This window comes from Osmerus mordax, chromosome 7 (assembly GCF_038355195.1).
Source record: "Osmerus mordax isolate fOsmMor3 chromosome 7, fOsmMor3.pri, whole genome shotgun sequence".
Lineage (NCBI taxonomy): Eukaryota > Metazoa > Chordata > Actinopteri > Osmeriformes > Osmeridae > Osmerus > Osmerus mordax.
In genome coordinates, this window is record NC_090056.1 from 11,705,296 (window position 1) to 11,731,374 (window position 26,079).

The following is a 26,079-nucleotide window of genomic DNA, read 5'->3' on the forward strand; positions in this document are numbered from 1 at the left end:
CACTCGTCTGACCACTCTCTCGTGGAAAGGTCACATGATCCGAGCAGCTCGTTTTAATAAACGAAGTCAACTCATTTTCATTGTCGTTCATCTATCCGGCCAGCCATCTGACAGATCTCATCTTATCACTCATCAAATGTGTAAAATTGTTTACATAACAACAATAATATTTTGGGGTTGGGTAGGGTACACTATATCCCAGTTGCCCAGGATACAATTTAACATTTGTGAATGCTCATTCATGCTAGAACATGCAGTTGCATGTGGCAAGAAGGTACAGTTCATTGCTAGACAATGTACAGTCCATAGAGATATAGCCTACAACTTGACAGCAGAACTAGCTCTTTCTCCCATTGTCCTCTAGGGGGAGTGACGAGGACGGAATGAATGCAGAGTGTGAGCAGTGGCGCGTCTGAACTGAGTAGAGACGCGGAGAGGCAAGGGAGTGGGGAGTAGGGTAAAGAGCCAAAGGGAGACCTGATATCTACGGGATGACGGTCAGTTACTATTGGTCTACACTGAATTGACAACCACAGGGTATCACCGATACAAGCGATTTGGACCTACCCAAGATATGGCTATCTCTTGGTCTGCTTGAAAAACAAATGAAGGAAGATGATGATCACGGTGAGACCCCAATCCAGCGTGATCCGTATACATCTAGAATGGTTGTCGCAGGCCAATAACTATGATCTGTGTCTTGTGCATTTCAATACCGCATTGTGTCAATGGCTATATAAAAGAAAGTATTACAAGATTGTTATGGTGACTTAGTATTGTCGTATGGCTCCAAAACATTGGGGGTTTATTATAGCCTACTACTAATAGCCCATTGGCTTATCGGACGTTTAATGTTTCTCCTGGGTAGCTACCCAGGCATAAGAACAGTTAGCTATTTGTCTCTTATCTCACGATTTGTAAGTTTGAGATAAGCACTGACGTCGTTGATGTAAGAACTAGACTGAAATCTAAACAACGCTTTTATTGCAAATCGTATGCTAAAGGTCGCTTGATGTCTTCATGTAGGCAACCGAATGAATCACCAACCCATCCCTTTGATGCCATTTTACATTTCTATCTTTTGAAATGCAGACAGTGAACTACTAATATTTTTTAAATGCTAAATGTACCTACATAATTTAAGTGTGGCATTTGACAAGATGTCCGATTTGTTGGAATGTGGCAAAGGATAGTCAGCTCATTTGACAACATATTCTGCCGTGTTTATTGACTTATTTTAGCGTTTGTTTGTGGTCAGGACTTGATGCTGTCCATGCTAGATCTTAATTTTCTCCTTGTCTGTTGAAGGACAGCTAACATAACTGAGTCTAGATCAGTCGGTTATGACAAGCGGCACTGTTGGAGTTGTCGGACATTGTTACTGTTACTGTAGCATTGAAATGGCATTGGTCTCAGCTATAGGGTTGTCACCCAGGCCACACTGAACTGTTATGTAACGAGTGTGTGAATGCGGACGATAGCTATCACACGGCCTGTGCTGGGAATGTTCAGCTACATTTCAAGCAAGGATACACTTTCGGTATGCTCATAGGCTAACATTTTACTGATAATACTTGTATGGAAGCCTATACACATATTTATGCCGTTTAATAGGCAAGGCTTTTAGCGAACATTAACTGAAGCGCATTCTTTGCATATCATCTTTTCAGAAATAGGACATTTCGATGCAAGACGACCGGCTTACGGAAATGTGCCAAATAACAATTTTCGAACGGATTCTAGCCAGCATCCACGCTGTTTGTATTATGTAACGAGTGTGCCACTGTCCGGTTGAAATGTCGTGCAAATGTCCCCGAGGAATAGCCCCCCACACACCATTCTGCAAGCTCTAGTGAGGAAACCATTGATTCACCCAAGATGACAACAGCCGCCGCCTACAACTAGAAGGTAAACGTAAATGCAGTCGCTGCTCTGCTCAACATAGCAAAGAAAATACTGACAGCAGTAGCCTATGACATTTACCATGAGGCTCCTCTTCGACCTTGTGTGGGAAGAGAAAGGGACCGGTCGGAATTGTGTTCCGTGAACTATTTGATTTACCAGAAGCCGTAATATAGCCAAGGCTACAGAATAAGCGAATATACGTGCGAAAGGCTCAACTTAGCCTTCGTGAAGAAATTCGATTTTTACTTCATCAACACAGCATGCCTTCTGAGAGGAGTTGCCACTCATGTCCCCCCCCCCCGTTCAATTAAATAAATAAATCGATAATACAATATAACATTACTAAAAACCTGTGGGCAACAGTAGCACAGTTAAACTACAGCATTCTCATTCTTATTCATGAGCTCATAGTGGAGGCTTGGTTATTATGAGTCGTGATGGTGACAGAATTGATTGGGATGATGATGGTAAACTGAAAACGGATTTATTGATTCTACTTTCCACTCATGTTTTCTTGTAGCCTGGTGTTAACATTATAAACGTGGAATTATTTTGAAGAAGAACCAACAGAGCAACCCTAGCAATTATGGGCTGCCCTTCTACAACCATAGCATTACAGCTATAGCACTCATTTTTATTACAGCTAATACATTACAACAAAGAAAATAGTAACCCTGCGCTCAGTAATGTCAATTACACTTAGACATACAAGTGCTGTCTAGTAATCCTTGGTAAATGAATCACTGATTCAGGACAGTAGACAGAGACTACCCCTACTAACTCTTATTTACTTAATCTGTTCCAGTTCATTTTAGTAAGGAAAAAAACGAATACATATTGATAAATCTGTTACTACAGGGTTCCTTAAAAGGGATCATAAGAGTGCTTATGAACCTTCACATCCAATGAGACCCGACTTGACACCGCCTGTAAGATTATGACCCATCCCTGACATTTTGGGTAGTCTCCTTTGATATAACGGCTAGATACCTGTGAGATGATCAGGTCTCTTACCAGTTCTTTCTTTGTGATTCATTCTCTTCCTTTAGACTCAGAGACCCTGGAGATGCGCCCCACTTCAGAGAGTAATCACCTGAAGCCTGCTTCTCCTGTCGCCTGCTCTGGTCCAGTCATCTGGGGTTGAGTGGACGGTCACAGCCACGCCTCGCCACACCGCGGTAGAGTTGCATCTGAAACACCTCACCTTTTCTTATCTCTGCCCACTGGAATAAATGAGTGGACCGGCTGGAGAGGACAGGGCTGGGACATGTACCAGAACCCACACAGGTAATGGGGCAAGTCTTACAACTTGTTAGAAAGCTGTTTATGATATAGATTTTTGTTATTGCATCCCTGACTTTAGTTAACAAAAGTACTATATATTATTTATTATCAATTAGTCACCAGTTGTGGTGAAATTACACTGACATATATACTGTATACATCGATACCACAGTTTTCCTAGAGATAATCAAAATCATAGTCATCATTTTCATACAAGTAAAGTAAAAAAAAAAGTGTTCTTCCTATGCTAATCATCTCTCTACCGTGTCTTCTTTTTTGTCACTTGCACAGAATGTCCTGGTTCAGCGGCTTCCTAGTCGCCAGAGTGGATGACCGTAAGACTGCGTGGGGAGAGCGCAATGGCAAGAAGTCCAAAAGGAAGGGAGGCTCGTCTCTCTGCAACCCACGTTACATGAGCTGTCTGCGGGATCCAGACACCATGGAGCCCCCTTCTGGAGCCCCCCTCCCCCAGCACCACCGTGGAGGCGGGTCCGGGGCCATGGGTGGAGGGGGCAACTTTGGCGTTCGCTTTGGATGGCAGGAGGACCACTATGGCAAGAGGGGAGGGGCCCCTGGGGAAGGGGTGGGGCTGAAATCTGTCGATTTGGGCTTTGAGGATGGGGACTTGAAGGGGAGGAAGGGGGGGTGTAACGGCGGGCATGGTGAGGGGGGGGACGATGGTCCGAATGGGGGAGGGGGGGTGACCGCTGCAGACTGCTGGCTCAGAGTGGTGCGTGTGTTCCAATCAAAGAAGTTCCAGTCTTGTAAGCTGGAGCGTCTGTACCAACGCTATTTCTTCAGACTCAACCAGAGCTCCCTGACCATGCTGATGGGGGTGCTGGTCATTGTGTGTGGCGTGATGCTGATCTTCCACTGTGTCCATGCCGCCCCTCATGTAGCCTACTCCTCGGCCCTGTCTGTGGCCATGGCTCTCTTCATGGCTCTCATGGTGGTGTGCAACCGCAATGGCTTCCACCAGGACTATATGTGGATGGTCAGCTACCTGGTGATCGGGGTGTTGATTTCAGTGCAGGTGTTCGGGGTCCTGATGGTGGCCCCTCGGAGCGCCTCTGAGGGCATCTGGTGGTCTGTGTTTTTCATCTACATCATCTACACTCTACTGCCTGTGAGGATGAGGGCAGCCGTGTTGAGCGGAGCAGTGCTGTCCACCATCCACCTGGTCACAACCTGGCAGATCAACCAGGAAGATAAATTCTTCTGGAAGCAGGTAAGAGGACTGCACTACACAGGGGCTGCTGCTGTCTGGCTCTACATATTGCACACTAAACTTAGAGCGGACAACATGTTTGACATGGTGGAAGTTCTTAAAAAGTTCATCTGGACATGTGTCTCGTGAGGTTTGGGAGAAAGCACTTTTAGAGAAAGGTTTAGTGCAATTGATGTGCAAGGCTATTGTGTGTGGTCACATTTTACACCTCTGTGTTAGCCTGAGTGTTCAGACACTGTACTTTAGGCCTGTGTGTGGGTCCTACTGCACAGTATGTTGTTTGTGTGACATGCCAAGGACCCAAGGGCTAGCTGAAGGTCAGTAGGCTGAATGAACTGCCTTAGCAGATGGCTATGTGACTCTGTGCGTGTGTGTGTGTGTGTGTGTTGCAGTGAGAGAATACCAGAACAATATGGAGCAGTATCACTCAGGTCTCTGTGCTCCCATACAATGGACATTTTGTACTTTCCCTCCAGGGGTGAGGCGTGGTATGGGGGCTGGGTGCATTGTGGACCACCATAACAGCTGTGTAACAGTTAATTGGTATGAAGGTATGGGAGAGGAATAATGGAGAGACCATTCCATGAAAACAATTAAGGGACATAGAGGAATGTGTGGTCCAGATAATGGTGAAACATTAAGTTTCCACCCTTGATTACAAGGAAATGGATTTTCAGGAACTCAAAGCACACTGTATGTATTACATCATTGTAGTTAAGTAAAGTTAAGGTTCTTATGCTTCTTAACGCCTGAGAACCAGAACTCCTTCAGCAGATTTAAAAAATGAAGTTGATTAAGTTAAAGTTGAATTGAAAACTATAATGTTTAGTTCAACATTCAGCTAACATCAGCAGACCAAAGAACCATAAAACCAATTCTACAATTTGTCAAGTGAGACCAGTTTAAGTTGCTTTGGAGAGTGTACAGACTCAATATTTTCCGAAGTAAATTGAAATTAAGGAATTGTGAATAGTGACATCCATACTATGCTTTAAAGCAATAACCCCTAACCCCCTTTTTATAAAGGACCCAACAGGTACATCCCATGTAAAGCTGAGAGAGGTGCAACTTAGGTTTTATTTACAGTACTGAGGTATCAATTAGTTTTTATTTACAATACTCCAGAACTAGAAAATGCTTTATAAATATAGAATTATATTGATGAATCTGATGACAATTTTGCACTAGGCCAATTGCAATGTATTCTTAATAGAACGTAGCTATCATTGAAACTTATACTGAACGTAGCACAGTATGTTATGTCAAGCCATGATTAAGGCAAAGATGTTATTTACCTTGAATAAGAAAAGAGAAATCATTTGATGTCTGTGAGAGAGAACAGTAAGTAGGTTTCAACCTGTACAGTTTTCATACACAGCTAAATGCACAAACACTCATATATATCTTGCTATAGTGACATCTATGTCTTCCATTTGGATGTTATCAATACAGGCGATCACATCACTGCTGAACAACATACCGTTTCTTAAAAGCCGATGAGAACTTGGTGTTGCTGATGACACCAATATCATAGGTTTGATACAGCGCACCATTACAAGCTCTGCTCTGTTTGCCATGAGGGCAAGTGCATGAGGGTCATAAGATAAACACAGACCAACAGTAGTTTGTGTCCCTCCAGCCCCTTGTGTGAACTGTGTTTCACAGTAATACAGCACCATTAATCACTTATTTGCGCTTGTGTGTTAGTATTTCCCCTTTCTCCGATCACTCATTAACCTCAGTGGGATCCTGTTGGTGTCAATGTACTTCAGATAATGATTCATTCGTGTAATTATGATGTACACAGAGAATAAAGCCATAGGGGTGTAATTAGGATGCAGGCTATGTTGTCAACTTGTCAGTCACATCCCTTGGCTTCTCCCTGCCTGTCACTGATGTAAGACCACCCGCTGAGAGTCCTTTCCCCTGGGCTGGATTATAAATCTAGACTCGGGTTACACAAGTCCTTCTTATGGTCCCAGCGAAAGTGTAAATTGTGTTTTATAGCCACACAGAAGATTCTCATTAAACGGTTGTGTTGATTCAGTTTCTATGACTGTCAATCATTTAAGGGATGTGTGTTTTCAGAAGGCTCTGTTTGTTTTTCCTGGGCTTCTAAGAATGAGAGTCAGATGATATAGTAGATCCCTAGACCCAAGGTCAGGTATATATAGTGTGTTTCTGTGTGTGTGTGTGTGTGTATGCGTGCGTGCATTTGTGTGCATGCTAATGCTGAAGGCTCCCCTACTTTTATTGTCTCTACCAGGGCTAAACACCCGGTTCACTGTTTAAAGAGACAGTGTCTAGATACAAAGCTCAATGGGGATGCTGAGAAGCAGTCCCCATTGAGGGGCACAGATCAAGCACAGATCATAATCATTTTCTGAGATGCTTACATGCTAATTGATAAGTTATGTTTCGTCACTTGGCTACGTTATTTACTCTTACGATTGCCAGGACAGCATGACTGGCGCATTGTGAAGTGAATTCACTGAGAGTCAAGCTACATGTATGTGTCTGACATGTTGTAAAAAATTATACAAAGACCTCATATTCTTATAAAACATTTCAATGTAATGCCAAATGTGGCTTGAGATGTTAAAGTGGTGAGATATGTTGCCTGGAGTACATCAACCCTGTGGTTTTCTCAAAGGTTTACCCCTAGTAAGAGTTAACATGCTCCTCCTAGCCTGTCAAACATCTGAACAATTTTCAAGGAGAGGGATTTCATGTATTTTTAAAATACTTATATACACTTATCTCTCTATGTCTCTTTCGTTCTATGTCTCTTGTGTCTTTCTATCTGAGATCATCAGTCGTCTTTCCCCAGCTGAAGTCAATTAGCGACATGCACACACGCGCATGCGAGCATCCCTGCACATACACACGTACACAATCTTTGGCAGGGCTGACCCCTCCTTTAGGGCTCTCTAATAAGAGTTTCTGCAGCTCTTTGTATTCTTTGGAACGCTCTTTGGAATGCATTGTCTTGATTTGTGTGTGTGTGTATGTGTGTTCCCATCAGTTTCAACTTAAACGCTGGGTGACTTGGAAACCTTAATTGGAAACATCAAACTTAACCAAAACATTGTATACTTACTAATACTTTGGTGACTAACGAATGTGATGTGTAAAGATTGGGAAAGTTGGCTTGGCCAACACTGGCAGATTTTACATATCAGTGACACATTTCAGACACTATACTACTGAGTGTGTAAATGAGAGCGTCTGTTTTGTTTGATTGAGCATGTGCAGTATTGCATTGGTTTCTTTGTTTGTGTGGTCCTTTCTTGGAAAGAAATCTCACGTTTTGGTTCAACTTCAAACCAGTTTTCGTTTTACCATGGTGTCTTCTGACAATGGCGGCTGGTATTGTCGTGTGGATGTTGTTGATCCAGAGGCTGTAAGAGGTCAGAAACTTGTTCCTAAAAATACCCAGCCCCTGGCGTTCCTGCTCAGCACTGCGTCATATGGAACGGTCTCATCAAAGACTGCGTCAGAGCCACAACTAACCCTATCCCACTTTGTATACACACTCACACACACATACACACACACACACACACACGAAACACCCACTGACACACTCACAATCACACATGCATGCACGTACACATGAACACAGGTACCCGATAGTACATTCTGTGGCACAAACACAAAGTCAAACACACGGTGGTAATTTTTTCCATGGCACTTCATGACGTTGTTCCTAATGCTTTTTGGAGAAGATCTTTGATCCCCAGCCACAGCAGAGACGGTGGCTTCGGCCCTGAAAGCCCATTAGACAGCACATCGAGCCTGGTTGGAGGACTTAAGGTCAGGACACACAGTCAATACTGCTCTCTGGCCTGTTTCCCTGCATCTCAGTATGTTCTGTTTCATTCAGTGAGATAGGTCTCTCTGTCACTGATAGGAGAGTTCCACTGGAAATCCATTCAGGAGTTATTTTTAATCATTGCATTCTATTAGACAGTGAAAGTCATTGAAGTTTCAGTGTTGTAAGGCAATGTTTGTTTTGCTTTGAATCAGGGCAGAGTTGCTTTCAAGTGAATGTGACCTTTTCTCAGCCCCCCCCCAGCCCCCCCTCAGAGACATTAGGATGACCTGGGCTGGATGACCATCAGATAAGCTTGTGTGGCCCAGTGTTTCTGTTCATCCCACAAGTCCCAATCACGAGGGGGCGTGAACCCTCAACCTCTTGGTTTGTAGCTGGAGAACAAGAGGTGGGGTGGAGGAGTGGGGTTTAGCGACTACCAGCGAGGCAGCACTATGATGGGAGGAGAATCCGATATTCTCCCCACGCAGGCTTCTACTGCCTCCCTGATAAATAATTTGTGTGTTTAACGCAGCAGCAGCATTTTAACGAGGCTACCTGTCACACACAGACTCTCGGCTCAGGACCAGGCTGTCTGCTGACTGATGGGATCCCACCAACACTAGCACTGCACAGCACCCCACTGCACCCCACCCCACTGCACAGCACCCCATTGCACAGCTCCCCACTGCACAGCACCCCACTGCACAGCACCCCACTGCACAGCACCCCACTGCACAGCTCCCCACTGCACAGCACCCCACTGCACAGCTCCCCACTGCACAGCACCCCACTGCACAGCACCCCACTGCACAGCTCCCCACTGCACATCACCCCACTGCACAGCACCCCACTGCACAGCTCCCCACTGCACAGCACCCCACTGCACAGCCTGCTGTGGGAAGGGAGCTTCCTTTATCCAGCTTCACTGTAGTTTGACTGCTGTCTTTATGAGCGTTTTGAGGCCAGTGACAGGGATCAGTTGATCTACACAAACGTAACATTAAACAATGGGCATGTCTGGTAATGCATCATTCAGTGTTTCTGCATGTTGCATGTACCATGCAATGACCATTTAAAAGTCATTCATGACATTTTGTTAGCTCTGGCACAGACAGCTGCTTCAGAGACTTTGCAGTGGCCCCTTATCAGCTGTGGGCCTATAAGCTTCACATAGAAGGAATTATAGTTTTACATTCATTTCTGAGAATGACTGGTGGAAAAAACAACAACTAAACAATCACGTGTCTACCTCAGTGCTTCAGTTCAGTCGGTCCAGCGGTTGCCACGGAAACAACTACGACTCCAGCAGTCAAGACCCAGTAGGCTGTTGGTATACACAGTTTAGTAAATGTTGCTTTTCAGTCAAGGGAAAAAACAGGACATCAGTTTAGAGAGGATTTTGTCCCCTGTCCATTATAAGCTTGTAAATGTATGCCTATCCAGGATGTCTTAGTCATTTGAACTGTACAGAAATGCCACTGAGTACTGCTTTTATCACTAGAAATACCTGTAGCTGTTTGATCTCCCCTCTGCAATTGAAATGAGACAGTTCAGAATGGATGGATGGCTTGGGGGAGGACATTTATTTGGTGGGGGTGATGTGTGTGTGTGTGTGTGTGTGTGTGGGGGGGGGGGGGGCGGCGGCGGGGCGGGGGGAGAAGGATGTTGTTTGCCAGTTGTCTGGTTCAGAGAAGCTTATCTATGGTCAGCTAGCTGTGGCGTGCCGGTTTTTGATCCTTCCTGGGGGATTGTTCAAGCACACAGTGTATGTAGGCCTTGAGGAATGAGAACCATGTTTCAAAGGAGAATGGCTGTTGTTAGCCTTGGTGACTTGGTAACCTTGGTTCAAATGGTTTGATGTTTGCCTTTGGAAGTGTTGGGTTTTCAACCTGTACCGCGTGGGGCATACATATCTACATAAAAGTACAAAGAAAATCTTCTCTGGACTATTGAGTGAATCTGGCCGGGTGACTGAGACAGTTTGTGAAAGCTTGAGGTAGTGCAGTGGGAGAGTGCACTTGTTGACTGACAGACAGACAGTAGCAGGCTGAGTGACTGGTTGGGCAGGGCAGGGCAGGGCCTGTCTCCCTATCTGACCATCCAGCTCTGGCTATTTCAGATAAGGGCAGGGAGAACTGTGTAGACATGGGCTCAGGCTGAGCACACAAACCCAGCAGCTGTCTGCTTGTCGGCCTGGTTCCACACACAAGGCACTGAGGGAGCGATACGACTGGCGAGGGGGTGGAGAGAAAGAAAACCTAATGAGGAATAAAAACAGATGAGAGATAAAGCGATTGTGGAATCAGGCTACAAAACGCACACAAAGACAGAGAGAAACAGACAGAGGGAAAGAGAGAAAATTAGGCATAACCTTTACCTGAGGAAATGATCCAAAGGAGGGGTATTTTTGTCATGAGTTCAGCACAGTCATTCTTTTTTGGGTACAAGAGTATGTTTTATAGACTGATGTAACACAGATGTTTTAAGGACTTCCAGATGCTTTTTAAAGGGCAGTTGCTTCAACTGTACTCTCTCTGGCACCATTTCAACAACGAGATCCCAACAGTCATTGCTCCCACTGGGAAAACGGCTTATAAATTCACTGCTGCTCTGCTCCACTCCACATCCTGTTCTGTCCGGCTAAATGATCTTTTCCCAAGCCAGTGCTAAATGTCTTTATCTATGTATAGAAATAACCTCAAGAGTACAGAATTCGGTACAGTCCTGTTGTTAAGCCATAGAGGATCCTTCAATCAGCCAATACAGCACGTCAGGGGTCCATATTAGGAAATCATTGGTGATTTTGAAGATGTAGTACAGTATATGGGTACTATTATAGAACAATACGAGCATTTTTAACTCCACTCAAAATTACATTCTGAACTACAAGAATTACGCTTCAGGAGGATTTGGTGTTCTTCCTTCTAATGTGTTCTAATGTTCCAATTCTACTAGCAGCGGTTCTTGGCTTCCAGAGGCGTCCAGGCTTCCGACCCCCTCCCCCTCCTGCAGGTCTGCACCCTCGCTGAACCCTGGGAGAGGGACGGCAGGTTTTGGAGGGAGCTTGTGGAATGTGGCTGATGGCTGCTAAGTGAAAGCAGTGCTAGCGTCTCTGTCAGTCTCAGGGTGGAAGGTTTTGACTGAAGCCACATCAGGGGCTAGTGTTAACTAGACCTGGGCTCCTGATAATTCCACTGATCATGGCTGTTCTGATCAGTTTTGCATATTAAAGCACGTGTTCATAATATTTTCCTGGTATTCATTATCTAAAGAACAACACCCTAATGCTTGAAGAGCAACACGAGACCTGGACGTGAATACAATTGAAGAGGGTGTGAGGTGTAATGTTCTGAGGTACAATCTGAAGGGTCAAAGAATTCTACAACTGGGCCCTGGTCTCTCTCCTTCTCTTTCTCACAATGTGTTCTACAAGCTTGGAAAAGACAAAGGCAAGGTTTGTAGATGTGTGTCACATGAAGTGCAGCATGAGACATCCACTCGACCATAGTTTGACGTAAGACATCAGTTTGACTTTGTCTGACATGAAGACAACCAATGTGCTCCTGTTGGCCATAACAAGACTTAGTTGATGGTGTGTCCTCACACTTACTGTGTTGTACTTTCACCTGGACGTCTAGTCTGTTCATGAACTAGTGAGATCTAGGTACAGTAGTCTAGTCTGTCCATGAACAAGTGAGATGTAGGTACAGTAGTCTAGTCTGTCGAGGAACTAGTGAGATGTAGGTACAGTAGTCTAGTCTGTCCATGAACTAGTGAGATCTAGGTACAGTAGTCTAGTCTGTCGATGAACTAGTGAGATGTAGGTACAGTAGTCATCCAGTTAGTCCACGTGTCCCTCTCCCTCTTTGGTCCACATTCTCGCTTTCTCCCTCTTTCCCAGATCCTTCTCTAGCTCTGTGGAAGTGACACATTTAGAAGGTCCCTGACAGCCTTAAAAGACAATGTTTAGAGACTCAGTCCAGACCACAGACTTCCTGCTAAAGTAAATGACTAGAGAGCTAAATCAATCTTAAAGTAGCACAAATTATAAATAAACTGCCTGAATATTCTATTAGCTCTCCCTCATTCTCTGGCCCTCCAGCTTGACAATAAAAGCTTCTTGGTCTGTTAAGATGTGTGTTGCAGGAAGAGGAGGTTGAGCGAGAGCCCTCCCCTTGCTGCCCTGCTAGATGGGGGGTAAGGTCTGGGGTGGGTAAGGTCTGGGGTGGGTAAGGTCTGGGGTGGGTAAGGTCTGGGGTGGATAAGGTCTGGGGTGGGTAAGGTCTGGGGTGGGTAAGGTCTGGGGTGGGTAAGGTCTGGGGTGGGTAAGGTCTGGGGTGGATAAGGTCTGGGGTGGGTAAGGTCTGGGGTGGGTAAGGTCTGGGGAGAAAGATGCTACAATCATTTAATTTAAGATGTCATTCAATCAAACACAGTACATTTAGTCATTTAGCAGACGCTCTTATCCAGAGCGACTTACAGTAAGTACAGGGACATTCCCCCAAGGCAAGTAGGGTGAAGTGCCTTGCCCAAGGACACAACGTCATTGGCACAGCCGGGAATCGAACCGGCAACCTTCTGATTACTAGCCCGATTACCTAACCGCTCAGCCACCTGACTCCACCCCTTACTGTACTGCTGTACAGTAAACAGATTTGTTACCGGTAGACTCGAATACCATTTACTTGTCATTTCTTTAGCTCTAGAATCATTGGGTCATTTATTGATTGAGTCTGTCTATCTTCTCTAAGCTCTTGGTGGTTTATTGTGTGATAAATGCATTTTAATCTATGCTGCCTGTGCTGTTGTTATTTTGTCTGTGTACATCAGGGACGGGTCTTACATAAGTCCATTTTGATATGAGGGATTAGACCTCTACAGAGAGCCTGTCATATCATTCCAGCAAGGGAAATGAGGACGGACTTGACAACAAAATCTATTTCTGATTTCAGAACTGTGATACAATGGGTTGTCCTGACAATATACTTTGGCCCCGAGGCATAGCCGCCTGCAGTGCTACACAGTTCAGTTATTTTGTACATACTCTGGCCACTGCTTTGAGGTCACTACTCCTAAAAACTGGTGCTGAACCAGGAACAGGAAAGACAAAGTAGATAACAGGATACTTACAGCCACAGTTGGAAGGTAGGGCTACAAGTAGAGTTAAGGCTAGAGGTAGGCCTAATGGTGGAACTCTAGCTACAGGTAGGCCTCTACAGGTACAGTTAGTGGACTTTTGAGTGCTGTTGCATAAATACAGGACCTGACTGTGTACTATGTAAACCTGCTAGCCCTCTCCCTCTTGAGAAAAGCAAGCAATTACGTTTAGACCATGATCCCAGGCATATGCAGAAAGCGTAATACAAAAACTCGCACACACAAGCTGAAATTCACACAATAAGCATGTGTAAATACACACACATGTACTCAGTACTTTGTCTATACACATTGGCAGACAGTAGACGTTCACCTGCAAACACTCACTCATACACACAAGAATAGCAGGTTTCTCTCTGGTCTCTGGCCTGTTTTTGCTTGAACAGTGAGAGTAATGTAAACAGAGCTGTGCGCTTGGAGCCATCTGCCTAATGTCACTGTGGCCCATATATTTCTCTCTCTCCCTCTCTCTCTCTCCCTTTCTCTCTTGCCTTGCAACTCTATGCTCGCTCGCTCTCTCTCTCTCTCTCTCTCTCTCTCTCTCTCCCTCCCTCAGCACCACTTCCTTCCTGTCCTTAACATCCTTCTGTCTACCATTTTATCAGTGTTGTCCATAATGCTATTCTATTTTTTACTCCTACCCCGAGCCTGTCCTCTCAGTCCACTGTTGATTATCTGTGTCCTATTGCTGCTCCCGATGTTCTGCTATCTCTCTCACCTCCAGTCACCTTTACTCTCATCTCTCCTGCCTTGGTCCTCGTTCATTCCTTCCCTCACTTCAGTTATTTGTCTGTATAACGGACAGTTCAGTATCAGTTCAGACCTCATTTTATTTCGTAATTGTAGATTGAGATAAAGGGCTGATTTCATACCTCAGTCTTCATGTTCATTCATCTAAAAATACCCCCCCCCCCACACACACATACACACGTCCTGTCCCAACAGTTCTGTCCTAACTGGTGTTGGCATTATCTTGGGAGGACAGCTTGTATGTAACAATATGGTTACTGGAATGCAAGTCATGATGTTGGAGGGTAATCTCTATTGGTGTTATTATTTTTCTGCAACCTGATTGAGGCACAGAAACCTGTCGGACCCGGAGGTTTGACATGCCTGAATAGAATAACTCAAACACAGTGAAGTAGACCGTGAGGTCTAAGACTGAGGAAACATGTTAGTTGTCTGGTTTCTACAAGATGACAGCGGGAGTAGCTTTGGTATGACCCTGGTGAACCCCCTTGCTGGATCGTTAAATTTCTTATTTCTGGTTAATTTAGGGTCTGATACAGGATGTGACATCACTGCTTGCTCTTGGCTTGTGCTAAGCCTGTGTTTGCTGGCCAGAAGCTGCCTCTGGAGCAGAGCATTCTCCTCTCAGGCTGTAAACAAGAACACGTCTTTAAAGGAAATGTCCCAGCGAAAGGTCAAAGGGCAACAGCTCTTCCCACGATGCAGCAGGGGACACGGTGTTGACTGTCCAGGATGTCCCAGAGCAGGACACATAAAAACCCATCTTTGTTTCAAGATAAAGCCTTTCAAACGCAGCTGTAAAACATATTAGTTGGTCAACGGACTGTCAAGATCAAAGGGGAGAAAACTGATACCACAAATAGGATCGTGTCCCTCACAGGGGATGCTTATACTATCAACGTTTCTCTGTGTGTGTGTGTGTGTGTGTGTGCGCGCGTGCGTGTGTGCGTGTATCTGTGTGTCCAAATGTGTGTGTTTATAAGTGTGTGTGTGAGGGAGAGAGTAAGGACTCTAACCGTTTGTAACTGTATTCACTTACTCTCAGTACTGTTCATCCATGAGAAATATTTTTGGACTCCACTCTGCCCCCTGGCCAGAGGTCTTAGCTTTGCGCATAAAATGACTCTAAGTTTGGCGTTGAAGTAAGTCAGATGTTTTTCCTCTGTCCACCAGGTGAGTGCCAACGTGCTGATCTTCTTGTGCACCAACATCATTGGCATCTGTACCCACTACCCTGCTGAGGTTTCCCAGAGACAGGCCTTCCAGGAGACCAGGGGCTACATCCAGGCCAGACTGCACCTACAGAGGGAGAACCAACAGCAGGTACACACATACACACACAGACACACACACTCACACACATACACTATGTTTAAGTTGCAGATACTGACCATGTCTGTTTTGTTTTACTTTAGGAGCGCCTGTTGCTGTCTGTGTTGCCAAGGCATGTTGCTATGGAGATGAAGGCTGACATTAACGCAAAGAAAGAAGACATGATGTTTCATAAGATCTACATCCAGAAGCACGACAATGTTAGGTCAGCACACTACTCATGAGTGAAACCTTAGTTACAAATGGCCACACCATAAACCAGGCCTGTAGACACAGGACCATAATACACTCACATAGTAACCATCTATTACCCTCAGAAAACAGTCAACATTTATTTCTGTGGCATACTGTATCTACATTCTCTTGCAGATAAACACACACACACTCACATACAGACACACACAGTCACACACACACACACACACACACACACACACACACACACACACACACACACACACACACACACACACACACACACACACACACACACACACACACACACACAGGAGAGTAGAGTGGCTTGGCAGAAAGCAGGCTAATTAACACTAGTGAGGGAATACTTAATCACTAGCAGCCAAGATAAGATAATACCCCAAAGATAGGACACTCCAGCCCAAATTCAATTACAGCACTGAGTGTATTCACACTACAGTACACACAAACTCTCTCTTTCACTCACACACACACAAATACAAAAAACACATTCTCTCTTCCATATGCTCCATATGTTTTGTTTTGTCTTCCTCTCAGTCTTCCTTTTCTATCTGTCTCAGTCTGAAAATAATTCTGATCAGTAACTGATCATTAATAATGAATACTCTTTTTTTTTTTTTTTACAGTATTCTGTTTGCAGACATTGAGGGTTTTACCAGCCTTGCCTCTCAATGCACTGCTCAAGAGTTAGTCATGACACTCAATGAGCTTTTTGCTCGCTTCGACAAACTGGCATCGGTAAGCAGACTGGGAATCTTTGTTCTTCTGCTCTCTCTCTCTCTCTCTCTCTCTCTCTCTCTCTCTCTCTCTCTCTCTCTCTCTCTCTCTCTCTCCTCTCTCTCTCTCTCTCTCTCTCTCTCTCTCTCTCTCTCTCTCTCTCTCCTCTCTCTCTCTCTCTCTCTCTCTCTCTCTCTCTGTCTCTGTCTTTCTACTACATAATTCCATATATTAAAGTTGTCAATAAGTATGTGAATGTACATAATCAGTACATTTAAAGACACTTCCAATTGTCTAGAAAAAGATGTAAGTAGACTCTTTTTCTGCTTGGGCATTTTCTACTTCCTGCTGTCTCTCTCTTCACTCCTCACTTTACTCACCCTTCCCCTTACAGTGGATTATTTGTTTTTATTTAGTCTCACACTTTTTTGATAACTGTTTGTCCCCCCTCTCAGGAGAACCACTGTCTGCGTATCAAGATCCTGGGGGATTGTTACTACTGTGTGTCTGGGCTGCCCGAGCCCCGGGCCGACCACGCTCACTGCTGTGTGGAAATGGGTGTCGACATGATAGAGGCCATCTCGTAAGTGGTGCTGCTGTGTTTATGGGTGTGTGTATGCGTGTGTAAGCACACATTTGGGTCTTCAAATGGAGGAGCGATATTACACCTCCTGTGTGTGCGCTTCGGCAGGCTGGTGCGAGAGGTGACCGGGGTCAACGTGAACATGCGTGTGGGCATCCACAGCGGGCGTGTGCACTGCGGAGTGCTGGGACTCAGGAAGTGGCAGTTTGACGTGTGGTCCAATGATGTCACGCTAGCCAACCACATGGAGGCCGGGGGCAAAGCAGGGTGAGAAGTAGAAGCATGATATCGCGTGTTCTCACGACACAGGAATCAACACCTACACACAATATAACACAAACCTGGCTGTGGCACCTCCTCAGACGTATCCACATCACCAAGGCCACTCTGCAGTACCTGAACGGGGACTATGAGGTGGAGCCAGGCTTCGGAGGGGAGAGGAACGCCTACCTGAAGGAGAACAACATTGAGACCTTTCTGGTGCTGGGCTGCAGCCAAAAACGGGTGAGTAGAATCCCACCTACTCATCACATACACTGAAATGAGAACGGCTGTCAGACCTGAGCAAGCATCGAACCTGTGAACGTGTCAGTAAGTAAAGCTGTCTGTTTTCTGTATGTGTGCCTACAGAAAGACGAGAAGGCCATGATGGCTAAGATGCAGCGGACGCGGGCCAACTCCAACGAGGGGCTGATGCCTCGCTGGGTGCCTGACAGGTCCTTCTCCAGGACCAAGGACTCCAAAGTCTTCAGACAGATGGTCAGACCCTTCTCAAGTCATTCAAACCCAACTGAATTCATACTGAACATTTTAGACATTTGATCCAACTAAGTGTCCTGAGTGTGCTTGTATATCTTAGCTGTATTTAATCCCAACATCTATCTGTCCCCCACAGGGAATTGATGAGACATCCAGCAAAGACAAGTATGTGTTCATTTCTTTTGACAGTTAATAACAGTCATTGTGTTCCGTGTGAGAGAGATTGAATAACAACATACGACATATTAAATGCAATTTGTCACAATGTAGCTTTTCTGGCTCAACTTCTTACGTCTTATAACTTTAGAACTTTATCTATTATACTTTCTTTTCACTCTTTCCCATGTAGCCGTGGCATTCAGGAGGCAATGAACCCAGAGGATGAGGTGGATGAGTTCCTGGGACGAGCCATTGACGCCCGCAGCATCGACCAGCTGAGGAAAGACCATGTCAAGAAGTTCTTGCTCACCTTCCAGACCCCTAGCCTGGAGAAAAAGGTTGGACTACAATTCCCAGGCTGCCCTGGGGTACCACTACATGGGTTATAAGCAGCCTATATAGGAACATGTGTTATCTGATCTACGTCTCTCAATTTATAGTATTCAAAGAAGGTGGATGATCGTTTTGGGGGATATGTGGCCTGCACTCTACTGGTCTTCTGTTTCATCTCCTTCATTCAGATTGTCATCTTTCCACAGTAAGTGACATGCACACCCCCCCCCCCCCCCTCCCACCTACACACACACAGATGTATGCTACTTTGACTATTCTTGCATTCCCTCTTGCAGTACACCAGTCATGCTGGGAATCTACATCAGTATCTTCATCATCCTTGCCAACATCCTCTTCATCTGTGCCATATACTCTTGCATAAAGGTGAGAGACTCAATTATACAGACACGTTATATAGACACATTTTATATACCTCCACATTCAGCTATACAGTGTGAATACTGCACTCTGACGTTCTCCACCCATTTGACTGTGTTTATTAGCTTTTTCCAGCTGCCATGCAGACAGTGTCAAAGAAGATTGTCCAGTCCCGCACCAAGAGCACACTGGTTGGGGTGTTCACTATCATCCTTGTCTTCATCTCTGCCTTTGTCAACATGGTAAGATTGTACATACTAGATAAGAACACACGCACACAATAATTCATTCACACACCCACGCACTGAGTAACTTCTATGTGTTCTCCCCTGGGGCTGTAGTTTGCCTGTGACACAGAAAGCTTGGCGGAGTGCGTTGCCCGGGAGCTAAACACCTCTGTTGCCATGGTGACGCCCTGTCTAATCCACAGTTTGAACGTGTCTGTGGATGGGGGTCTGGAGATGTGCCCTAGCGAGGGCCCCTCCTGCCCCTTCCCAGAGGTAGGCGTGTACCCCTGAACACACGCCTATCACCGGGCTGCACGGTCAACACTCACATATCTCAGCTCATTCATCCAAAACTGATCAGCTGGAGGAACATGAATCTATCCTGAAGCCTGCTGCTGTGTTTCTCTGTGTGTGTTTCAGTATTTCAGCTACAGTGTGCTGCTGACGCTGCTGGCCTGCTCAGTGTTCCTGCAGATCAGCAGCATTGGCAAGCTGGCTCTCATGCTACTGATTCAGCTCACCTTCCTGCTGCTGGTGGAGTGGCCACAGGTGGCGCTGTTCGACAACGCCGACCTCTTTGTCACCTCCAATGCCATGTGAGTACCGCCAGAGCCTGTTTACCGCCCTCAGGGAGGCATTTCATCGCCTACATGTCTAACGCTTGATTACCAAGGATCATGGTCAAATCTTTGCAATTTCCTTTCTAGTGATTTCAGTGAAGCTACTCAGCGGTAAGAATCCTAAATCATCTCAGCTTTCGATTGGAGTTCATTCTTTCCTTTGTTGAATATACAGCATGTTTCCTAATGTGTGTGTGCTAACCATGTTCCTATTTTCAGGTCCAGTTTCAATGAAACTACAGACCAGTGGTAAGTTATTCCAGGATATAACAAGAACATTTGATTTATTATTCAATTTTCTTTCCTCTCTGACCTCATTTCCGTTTCTCTGTAGCCCATTCAGTGAGACCAAAGTGTCCCTGAGGGTCATGACCCCAGTGATCCTAACAGTGTTTGTGCTGGCGCTGTACCTGCACGCCCAGCAGGTGGAGTCCACAGCACGCCTCGATTTCCTCTGGAAACTACAGGTACCAGTAGCTAGGGGGCGCCATGCACTACTCGACCATCTAACTCTTCTCTGTACGACCCCCCCACCGCAGGGTCCACACAAAAACGACCCAAAACACTAAATACATCATCTAGTAGTGTGTGCCGGCTGTCATAATGAGGTCACAGCCGTGTTAATTTTGTCTATGTTCTGGCCCTCAGGCCACTGAGGAGAAGGAGGAGATGGAGGAGCTGCAGGCCTACAACCGTCGCCTCCTTCACAACATCCTGCCCAAGGACGTGGCCGCCCACTTCCTGGCGCGCGAGCGACGCAACGACGAGCTGTACTACCAGTCGTGCGAGTGCGTGGCCGTCATGTTCGCCTCCATTAGCAACTTTTCGGAGTTCTACGTGGAGCTGGAGGCCAACAACGAGGGGGTGGAGTGTCTCCGGCTGCTTAACGAGATCATCGCTGACTTTGACGAGGTGAGCGAGACAGGAAGGATGCAGGGGAGAGAGTAGCAGGCTGTGTAAGATCAGGATCTTTGTCATTTTAGGACATTTAGTATATTTGCAGGCTGTTATGTGTTCATACATAGCTGTCTTAACCTCATACAGTAACCCTGGCCTGTGTGTTTCGTTTCTTTAGATCATCAGTGAGGAGAAGTTCCGTCAGCTGGAGAAGATCAAGACCATCGGCTCCACCTACATGGCCGCCTCCGGCCTCAACGACTCCACCTACGACCGTGAGGGCCGCTCCCACATCCTGGCCCTGGCTGACTACTCCATGCGCCTCAGGGAGCAGATGAAGTACATCAATGAGCACTCATTCAACAACTTTCAGATGAAGATAGGTGAGGGGAGAGGCCTACAGAATAAGTGCTCTTCTAAACTGTCTACAGTCAAATTGTCGATAAAGGTGACGGCAAAGTGTTTTATGTCTCTTTTGTTCCCAGGTCTCAACATTGGGCCAGTGGTTGCCGGGGTAATTGGTGCTCGGAAACCACAGTACGATATCTGGGGGAATACAGTCAACGTCGCCAGTCGTATGGACAGCACAGGAGTCCCCGATCGCATTCAGGTGTGGACTTTTTGAATCAATTTATACTGTTGGCGCCTTCATTTTCTATCCAAAAAGCAGGGTTCTGTATGACTCAGTTATGCAGTTACCTGGTAATCCTCTTGATAACAAATTATATATTTGTGACTGTTCTCAGGTAACCACAGACCTACACCAGGTGCTTGAAGATAAAGGCTACATACTTGAGTGTCGTGGAGTTGTGAAGGTCAAAGGTAAAGGGGAAATGACAACTTACTTCCTGAATGAAGGACCACCTAACAGTTAGCAGCCATGGCCACTGGAGCTGGGAAGATTCCCACTGCAAGGACAGCACCACTGAGGGAGGACTCGCATCGCGAACCAATGCCTAACAACTAACAATGCCGTCTCAAAAAAACTGAGCAAAGAAGAAAAGACTTTGAGACTCCAGGACTTCAGAAGGAAAATGTTCTTGCTGAGAAGGAAAGGGATGTGTGACACAGCCAGGTCTTGGCCCACATACAGTACACATTAAAGGACAAGTGATTTTCTCTTGTCTAGCCTCTCTCTCAGGCTACTTGAAAGATGCAAAGTCTGTTTATTTAAAACAACGCCTTTAGCCTGTGTCAAAAGAAGATAAACGCTGTACAAAAGGCTACTTTTTTGACTTATTTTGTGTGATTTTTTCAGTCATTTTTATTTCATGAGAATTATGAAGCAGGTACTCATGTTTTATTTCTAGATTACTTATTTATTTTGAACTAGATGTTTTGTGCAAAAAGTCCTTTATAAAAAAGTGTGAATACATACTTGCACAAATATCCAGTTTATTACACGTTTATAAGTGTGTATGTACATGCATATTTGTGTGTGTATGAATATGTGTATAAATTGAGAAGGAAAATATTGACCAAAGACCAAAGTATTTACTAAAAACTAGGCAAGACATGTCTGTTAGGTTCTCACAAAAGTCTGCAGTGATCAGTGATCACCAACTCAATCTGTTACACGGCAGACAGTACCCTTCTTACAGTGCTGTCAGCAGAGTTGCAGTTTGAACAAAATACGTCAAATTACTTTTTCAGTCATCTGCCACAGTACAGTATATTGTCAACAGCTTTTCCAGGATTATTCTCTGTCTCTTTCATTTTTTAAGAGAAGATTGGAAGTCTTTATTCAGCTCAGCTCTCAGGGGACAGGATATAGCATTTGTACCCTGGATTTGACCCCGCCCACCCATAAGAAGCAGGAGATACAGTAGCTTCTTTGACTACGTTAATTTAATCTATCTAGGGAAGCCGTGGTGATGAAAACAGTGGTACCAGACCAACTCACAGGTCTGAATTGCTAGAGAGTCTTTTCTAAATAAAGAATGATATATAGATAGATATATGTATATATCTATATACAGTATATAAATATATACATAACATATATACATATTTAAATATGTGTATAGATAGATGGAGAGATAATGACTGAATACTGTGCTTTGTAATTTTGAAGGGGCATAACTATTTTCACTGTGAGGTTTATATGATACGACAAACTGCTTTCTTGCCAAACCTAACTGCTTTAAAGCATGTCTGATTGTGGTATCCTGTTTTCATTTCTGTTTGTTTGTTTTAACGTTGGGTATTTTGTATGACCTCTGTATCCATCATTTGTATATTCTTATAGTTGTTATTATTATTCTGATTCTGGTTAATTAATATGCTTATTATAATGATTCCATTCCAATGATAAGGAACAAAGACCAGCACGCTTTCATGTAAAATGCCAGACCTAAGCTCAAGCTCATTGGTACCAACTGATCAACTGCAGCCAAGCCTTCTTCTGTCTCTTTGCCATTAAGTGACCAGTTAACACATGCCGTATACAGATTACCCACAGTACCGTTTACCCAGAACACACAGCTGCAGTATTACACATCTCAGTCAGGTAGGTGCTGATGCCTTCCTTTTCAGGGTTCACACCTATCCTGAGATACCGAGTCAGAGTGACACAGTAATGCAACAGCATTGATACCTCTACGGTAGTCTCCTACTATGAGAACTGGACTGGAAAGAATACAATCATGAAATGCCTGATTGTTCTGTATTCCATTCAGTGCTTAAAGGGGACTGGAAAACAATCCCTGCTTTATGATTTGATTGCCTTAATAGAACAAATCACACAGCAGGAAAAGGAGCAACGCCTGATCATCTGATCAGACCAGACATGAAGGAGGAGAAGGTGGTTTGTGAAATAATTTCAAACCTTCTCCCACCACCTGTCCACATCCCCAGTCAGAAGCAACTTGTCATCCAGTACCCTGGTTGACAGTGGCAACATACAGTTGATCATGTTTGTACCAAAGCCAGCTCATGCAGCCTTGTGCTATTGGGAACGCCAGGGAACAGTCAAGGGTGACGGTCAGAGATGTGACAAATGAAGAGCAATTCACATAGTTAAGCAAAATCTTAGAATGAACATGTTTTTTCATGACAATGTGCATTGTATTGATTCTATTTACTGTTCTGTCTTTGGAGTTGGGTAGATGGCTGACTCTAGGGATGTTTCTGGGAACAGAGGAGAGTTGTTCTCGTAAGAAAGTGTTCTGCTCAGGCCAGATGAATCCTATCCTATTATTTTTATTTGTTTGTATTTTCCCTGTTGAAAGAGTTTAAAAGGGGACTGTTAAAGTATATGAAGAGTTGAGGACTATGACAAAGAGAAATATAACATTTCCCCTTGAAAAATAAAAGATCAATGGCTGTTTGATTGTATTTTTGTGGTAATATTAGTTGGTTTCGTATTAACATCTGACTGTTTAATAAGATGGATTATGGATTGTTAGCACAGCAATACTAGTCAATAGCAAGCTTTTGTCATGTAGGTAGCCAGGATCATGCTGAATCATTGTCACAGTGTCCTTTTTTCTACAAAGTGTTCATCTACACTAGTGTAAAGCTGATACTGTTGCGGTGCTCAAGGTACAGACGTCTGGTTACAGCTGAATCCTCTAAATCTTTTAAACCTTTCAGTGAGATTGGTGTGTGTGCTGAATGGCTCACTCACTAACCCTGTAACAGGTGACAGCCTACCTGCTTGGAGATGTTTTGTCATATATTATTACATTTACACAGGGATATCTTGGTCTCATACAGTTATGGAACTAACAAGCATGTCTGTGCATAATTAATACCTGTTCTAAGGAGTTAATGCATTTCATCCGATCACACAAATTGCATTAAGCAAAGTTTAGCAAAACTATTGTTGCAGTGTCTAAAATAAGATGGAGATCAGTCTTTATAGAGTGAACTTAAACACACACAACACCACACACCTGTTTAAGCTCTACAGGCAATTCAGTCTTACTGTCAAGAAAGTCATGGAACTATCACCGGGTCGATGGTTAGTACAAAGTTAGTATTACCATTTCATATCTCTACAGGCAGCTTAACAGCTTAGTTGGAAAATAATTGAGTTATATACAGTAAGTACAGTATACTGTATTTGTTTTCATATGGTCAAACATAATAATAAAACATGAGTATTTCTTATTACTTTTTAGTTTAATTATCAGAAACAAATGATTGCATCTGCATATGTGTATGAGTGTGTGTTTGTGTGTATATGTGTGTTAGTATAAGCTGAACTCCCGGTCCGTCATTGACATCTCTTTCACAAACCTGAGAGAGAAACATGTTCAAGTTAGAGCTGGACACCAGCATTTACTGATAAATGAATGGCAGGATATAAAAATTGCCCTACTTGGTCATTTCGCTGTTCTTCCGAGGGAATCGTTTAACATGTGCCCAGGATTCTTGCATCCTTCCTTGGCCATGGTTAGAGTTCCACCACCCATATTGCTGGTTGTCTGTCACTGGCACTGAGTACAACTGGTTTGGGGCTAGTGAAGAGAGACTCAAGCTAATCACTATGCCCTCTACTGATCCTTGGGAGCTTGATTTCCACCCATTATATAGGTATGTAGTTTATAACATTCAAATGCAGCTTGGTCTTACATCTTGGTGTCTGTATCCGCCTAAGCATCTCTCTGTATCGCTCCTGGCTTCCACGATGAATGTCTTGGCTATAGGGAGAAGGCTGATTGTAGATGGTGCATACATCAGTGCATTTATAGGATTCCCCCCGGATTTGAGTTGGGGGCAGTCCTACTTGTTTTGCCCAGCCCCTTGAATCAACCTCATCATCTATTGAGAGAGAATACAGCAACAACACTATTACAGTGTCAGCTACTATACAGTCAAATTAGTTAGTAAGCGTCCTATAACGATATTGGCAGCACAAATAACATACCGGTATATGGAATTGGTACTGAAAAAATATAACTTTTCTAACCTTACTTACCGTAGTCATATTATAGTTATCTCTAACTAGGCTAGAAACCAGCTAGAACAGTACTAGTGCTAGCTACTGTACAGTACAGTACAGTATTAGCTACTGTCAATAGCTAAAAACAGAGTACTGTGCAGCGCTCACTCACCATGGGAAGCAGTCGTTCTAGGATTCACTAACATCTTGTCCCTAATGGGATTTTGATACCCCAAATTTGTTATTCCAAAGAAAGCCATTAGTTTCTGAAACTGCAGAAAGCTGTCCAGGCCAGGGATAGCGAGAACACTTGAGAAAGCAAACAAGCCCTCTAGCACTAGCTACTGTAGCTAGCTACAGCTAGCTAAATAAATCACAACTAATGTTTTAGATGAAACCATGGTAACAAGCACCGCCCACTTTGTGAAAAAGTGGTGTTCAAGCGAAAACTCAAATCCAGGGATTTTATTTATTTATTATTTCGAATAATTTGAAATGTATATACAATGTTATTATCTCTATACAGAAGAACTAAAGACTAATGGCAATTTACATACGTAGGCGAAAGTTTCAATGAACGCAAAAAAAATTCTGTTGAGCTACAGTTTCTTTTCAGAATTGTGATAAAAAATTCACGCTAATCTTAATAACCTTTTTAAAATTGTGATTAAAAACATCTCAAATATACACCAGATTATTCTAATAATGTCTGGCCTACTTCTACACCCTTTACTTTTTCAATTACGTTTTCAAAACAATGCTAGAAAATTGCAAATCTCTGAAAATATCATTATTTCATTGAAATCCGTAATAAGATTAATAAAAAAAA

The 26,079-nt window shown here is 44.2% G+C and overlaps 2 protein-coding genes across 3 annotated transcripts; one reads left to right on the forward strand and one right to left on the reverse strand.

Annotated features, from left to right (window-relative positions):
• Positions 1–485: 485 nt before the first annotated feature.
• adcy6a (adenylate cyclase 6a) lies at positions 486–23,687 on the forward strand. Of its 2 annotated transcripts, none has more exons than XM_067239445.1 (24): positions 486–627; positions 2,955–3,192; positions 3,481–4,417; positions 15,315–15,464; positions 15,557–15,678; positions 16,316–16,427; positions 16,862–16,989; positions 17,098–17,256; positions 17,352–17,493; positions 17,620–17,748; positions 17,885–17,913; positions 18,098–18,245; positions 18,348–18,445; positions 18,537–18,624; positions 18,744–18,860; positions 18,960–19,118; positions 19,266–19,441; positions 19,553–19,576; positions 19,685–19,714; positions 19,800–19,932; positions 20,114–20,377; positions 20,541–20,745; positions 20,823–20,972; positions 21,109–23,687. In XM_067239445.1, the coding sequence occupies exons 2-24, from the start codon at positions 3,173–3,175 to the stop codon at positions 21,135–21,137; spliced, it is 3,549 nt and encodes a 1,182-aa protein (XP_067095546.1). In that variant the 5' UTR covers positions 486–627; positions 2,955–3,172; the 3' UTR covers positions 21,138–23,687. The 2 variants fall into 2 exon arrangements, with proteins under 2 accessions (XP_067095546.1, XP_067095545.1); XM_067239444.1 differs by having other exon boundaries at positions 20,848–20,972.
• Positions 23,688–24,516: 829 nt separating this feature from the next.
• Positions 24,517–25,510, reverse strand: LOC136946449 (sperm microtubule inner protein 11-like). Its single transcript, XM_067240792.1, has 4 exons — positions 25,423–25,510; positions 24,941–25,129; positions 24,687–24,825; positions 24,517–24,604 (listed from the first exon to the last, which is right to left on the reverse strand). Exons 1-4 carry the CDS (start codon positions 25,508–25,510, stop codon positions 24,556–24,558), a joined length of 465 nt encoding a protein of 154 aa, XP_067096893.1. The 3' UTR covers positions 24,517–24,555.
• Between the last annotated feature and the right edge of the window lie 569 nt (positions 25,511–26,079).

Bases quoted from the DNA above. Each gene is read 5' to 3' on its own strand.
- LOC136946449 (XM_067240792.1), bottom strand. From the start codon at position 25,510: ATGGCTTTCTTTGGAATAACAAATTTGGGGTATCAAAATCCCATTAGG. The intron at 24,826-24,940 runs GTAAGACCAAGC...TCTCTTCACTAG, and splicing joins GCGGATACAGACACCAAGAT to CCCCAAACCAGTTGTACTCA. The intron at 24,605-24,686 runs GTAGGGCAATTT...TTTCTCTCTCAG, and splicing joins AAGAACAGCGAAATGACCAA to GTTTGTGAAAGAGATGTCAA.
- adcy6a (XM_067239444.1), top strand. From the start codon at position 3,173: ATGTACCAGAACCCACACAG. The intron at 15,465-15,556 runs GTACACACATAC...GTTTTACTTTAG, and splicing joins AGAGGGAGAACCAACAGCAG to GAGCGCCTGTTGCTGTCTGT. The intron at 19,119-19,265 runs GTAGGCGTGTAC...TGTGTGTTTCAG, and splicing joins CCTCCTGCCCCTTCCCAGAG to TATTTCAGCTACAGTGTGCT.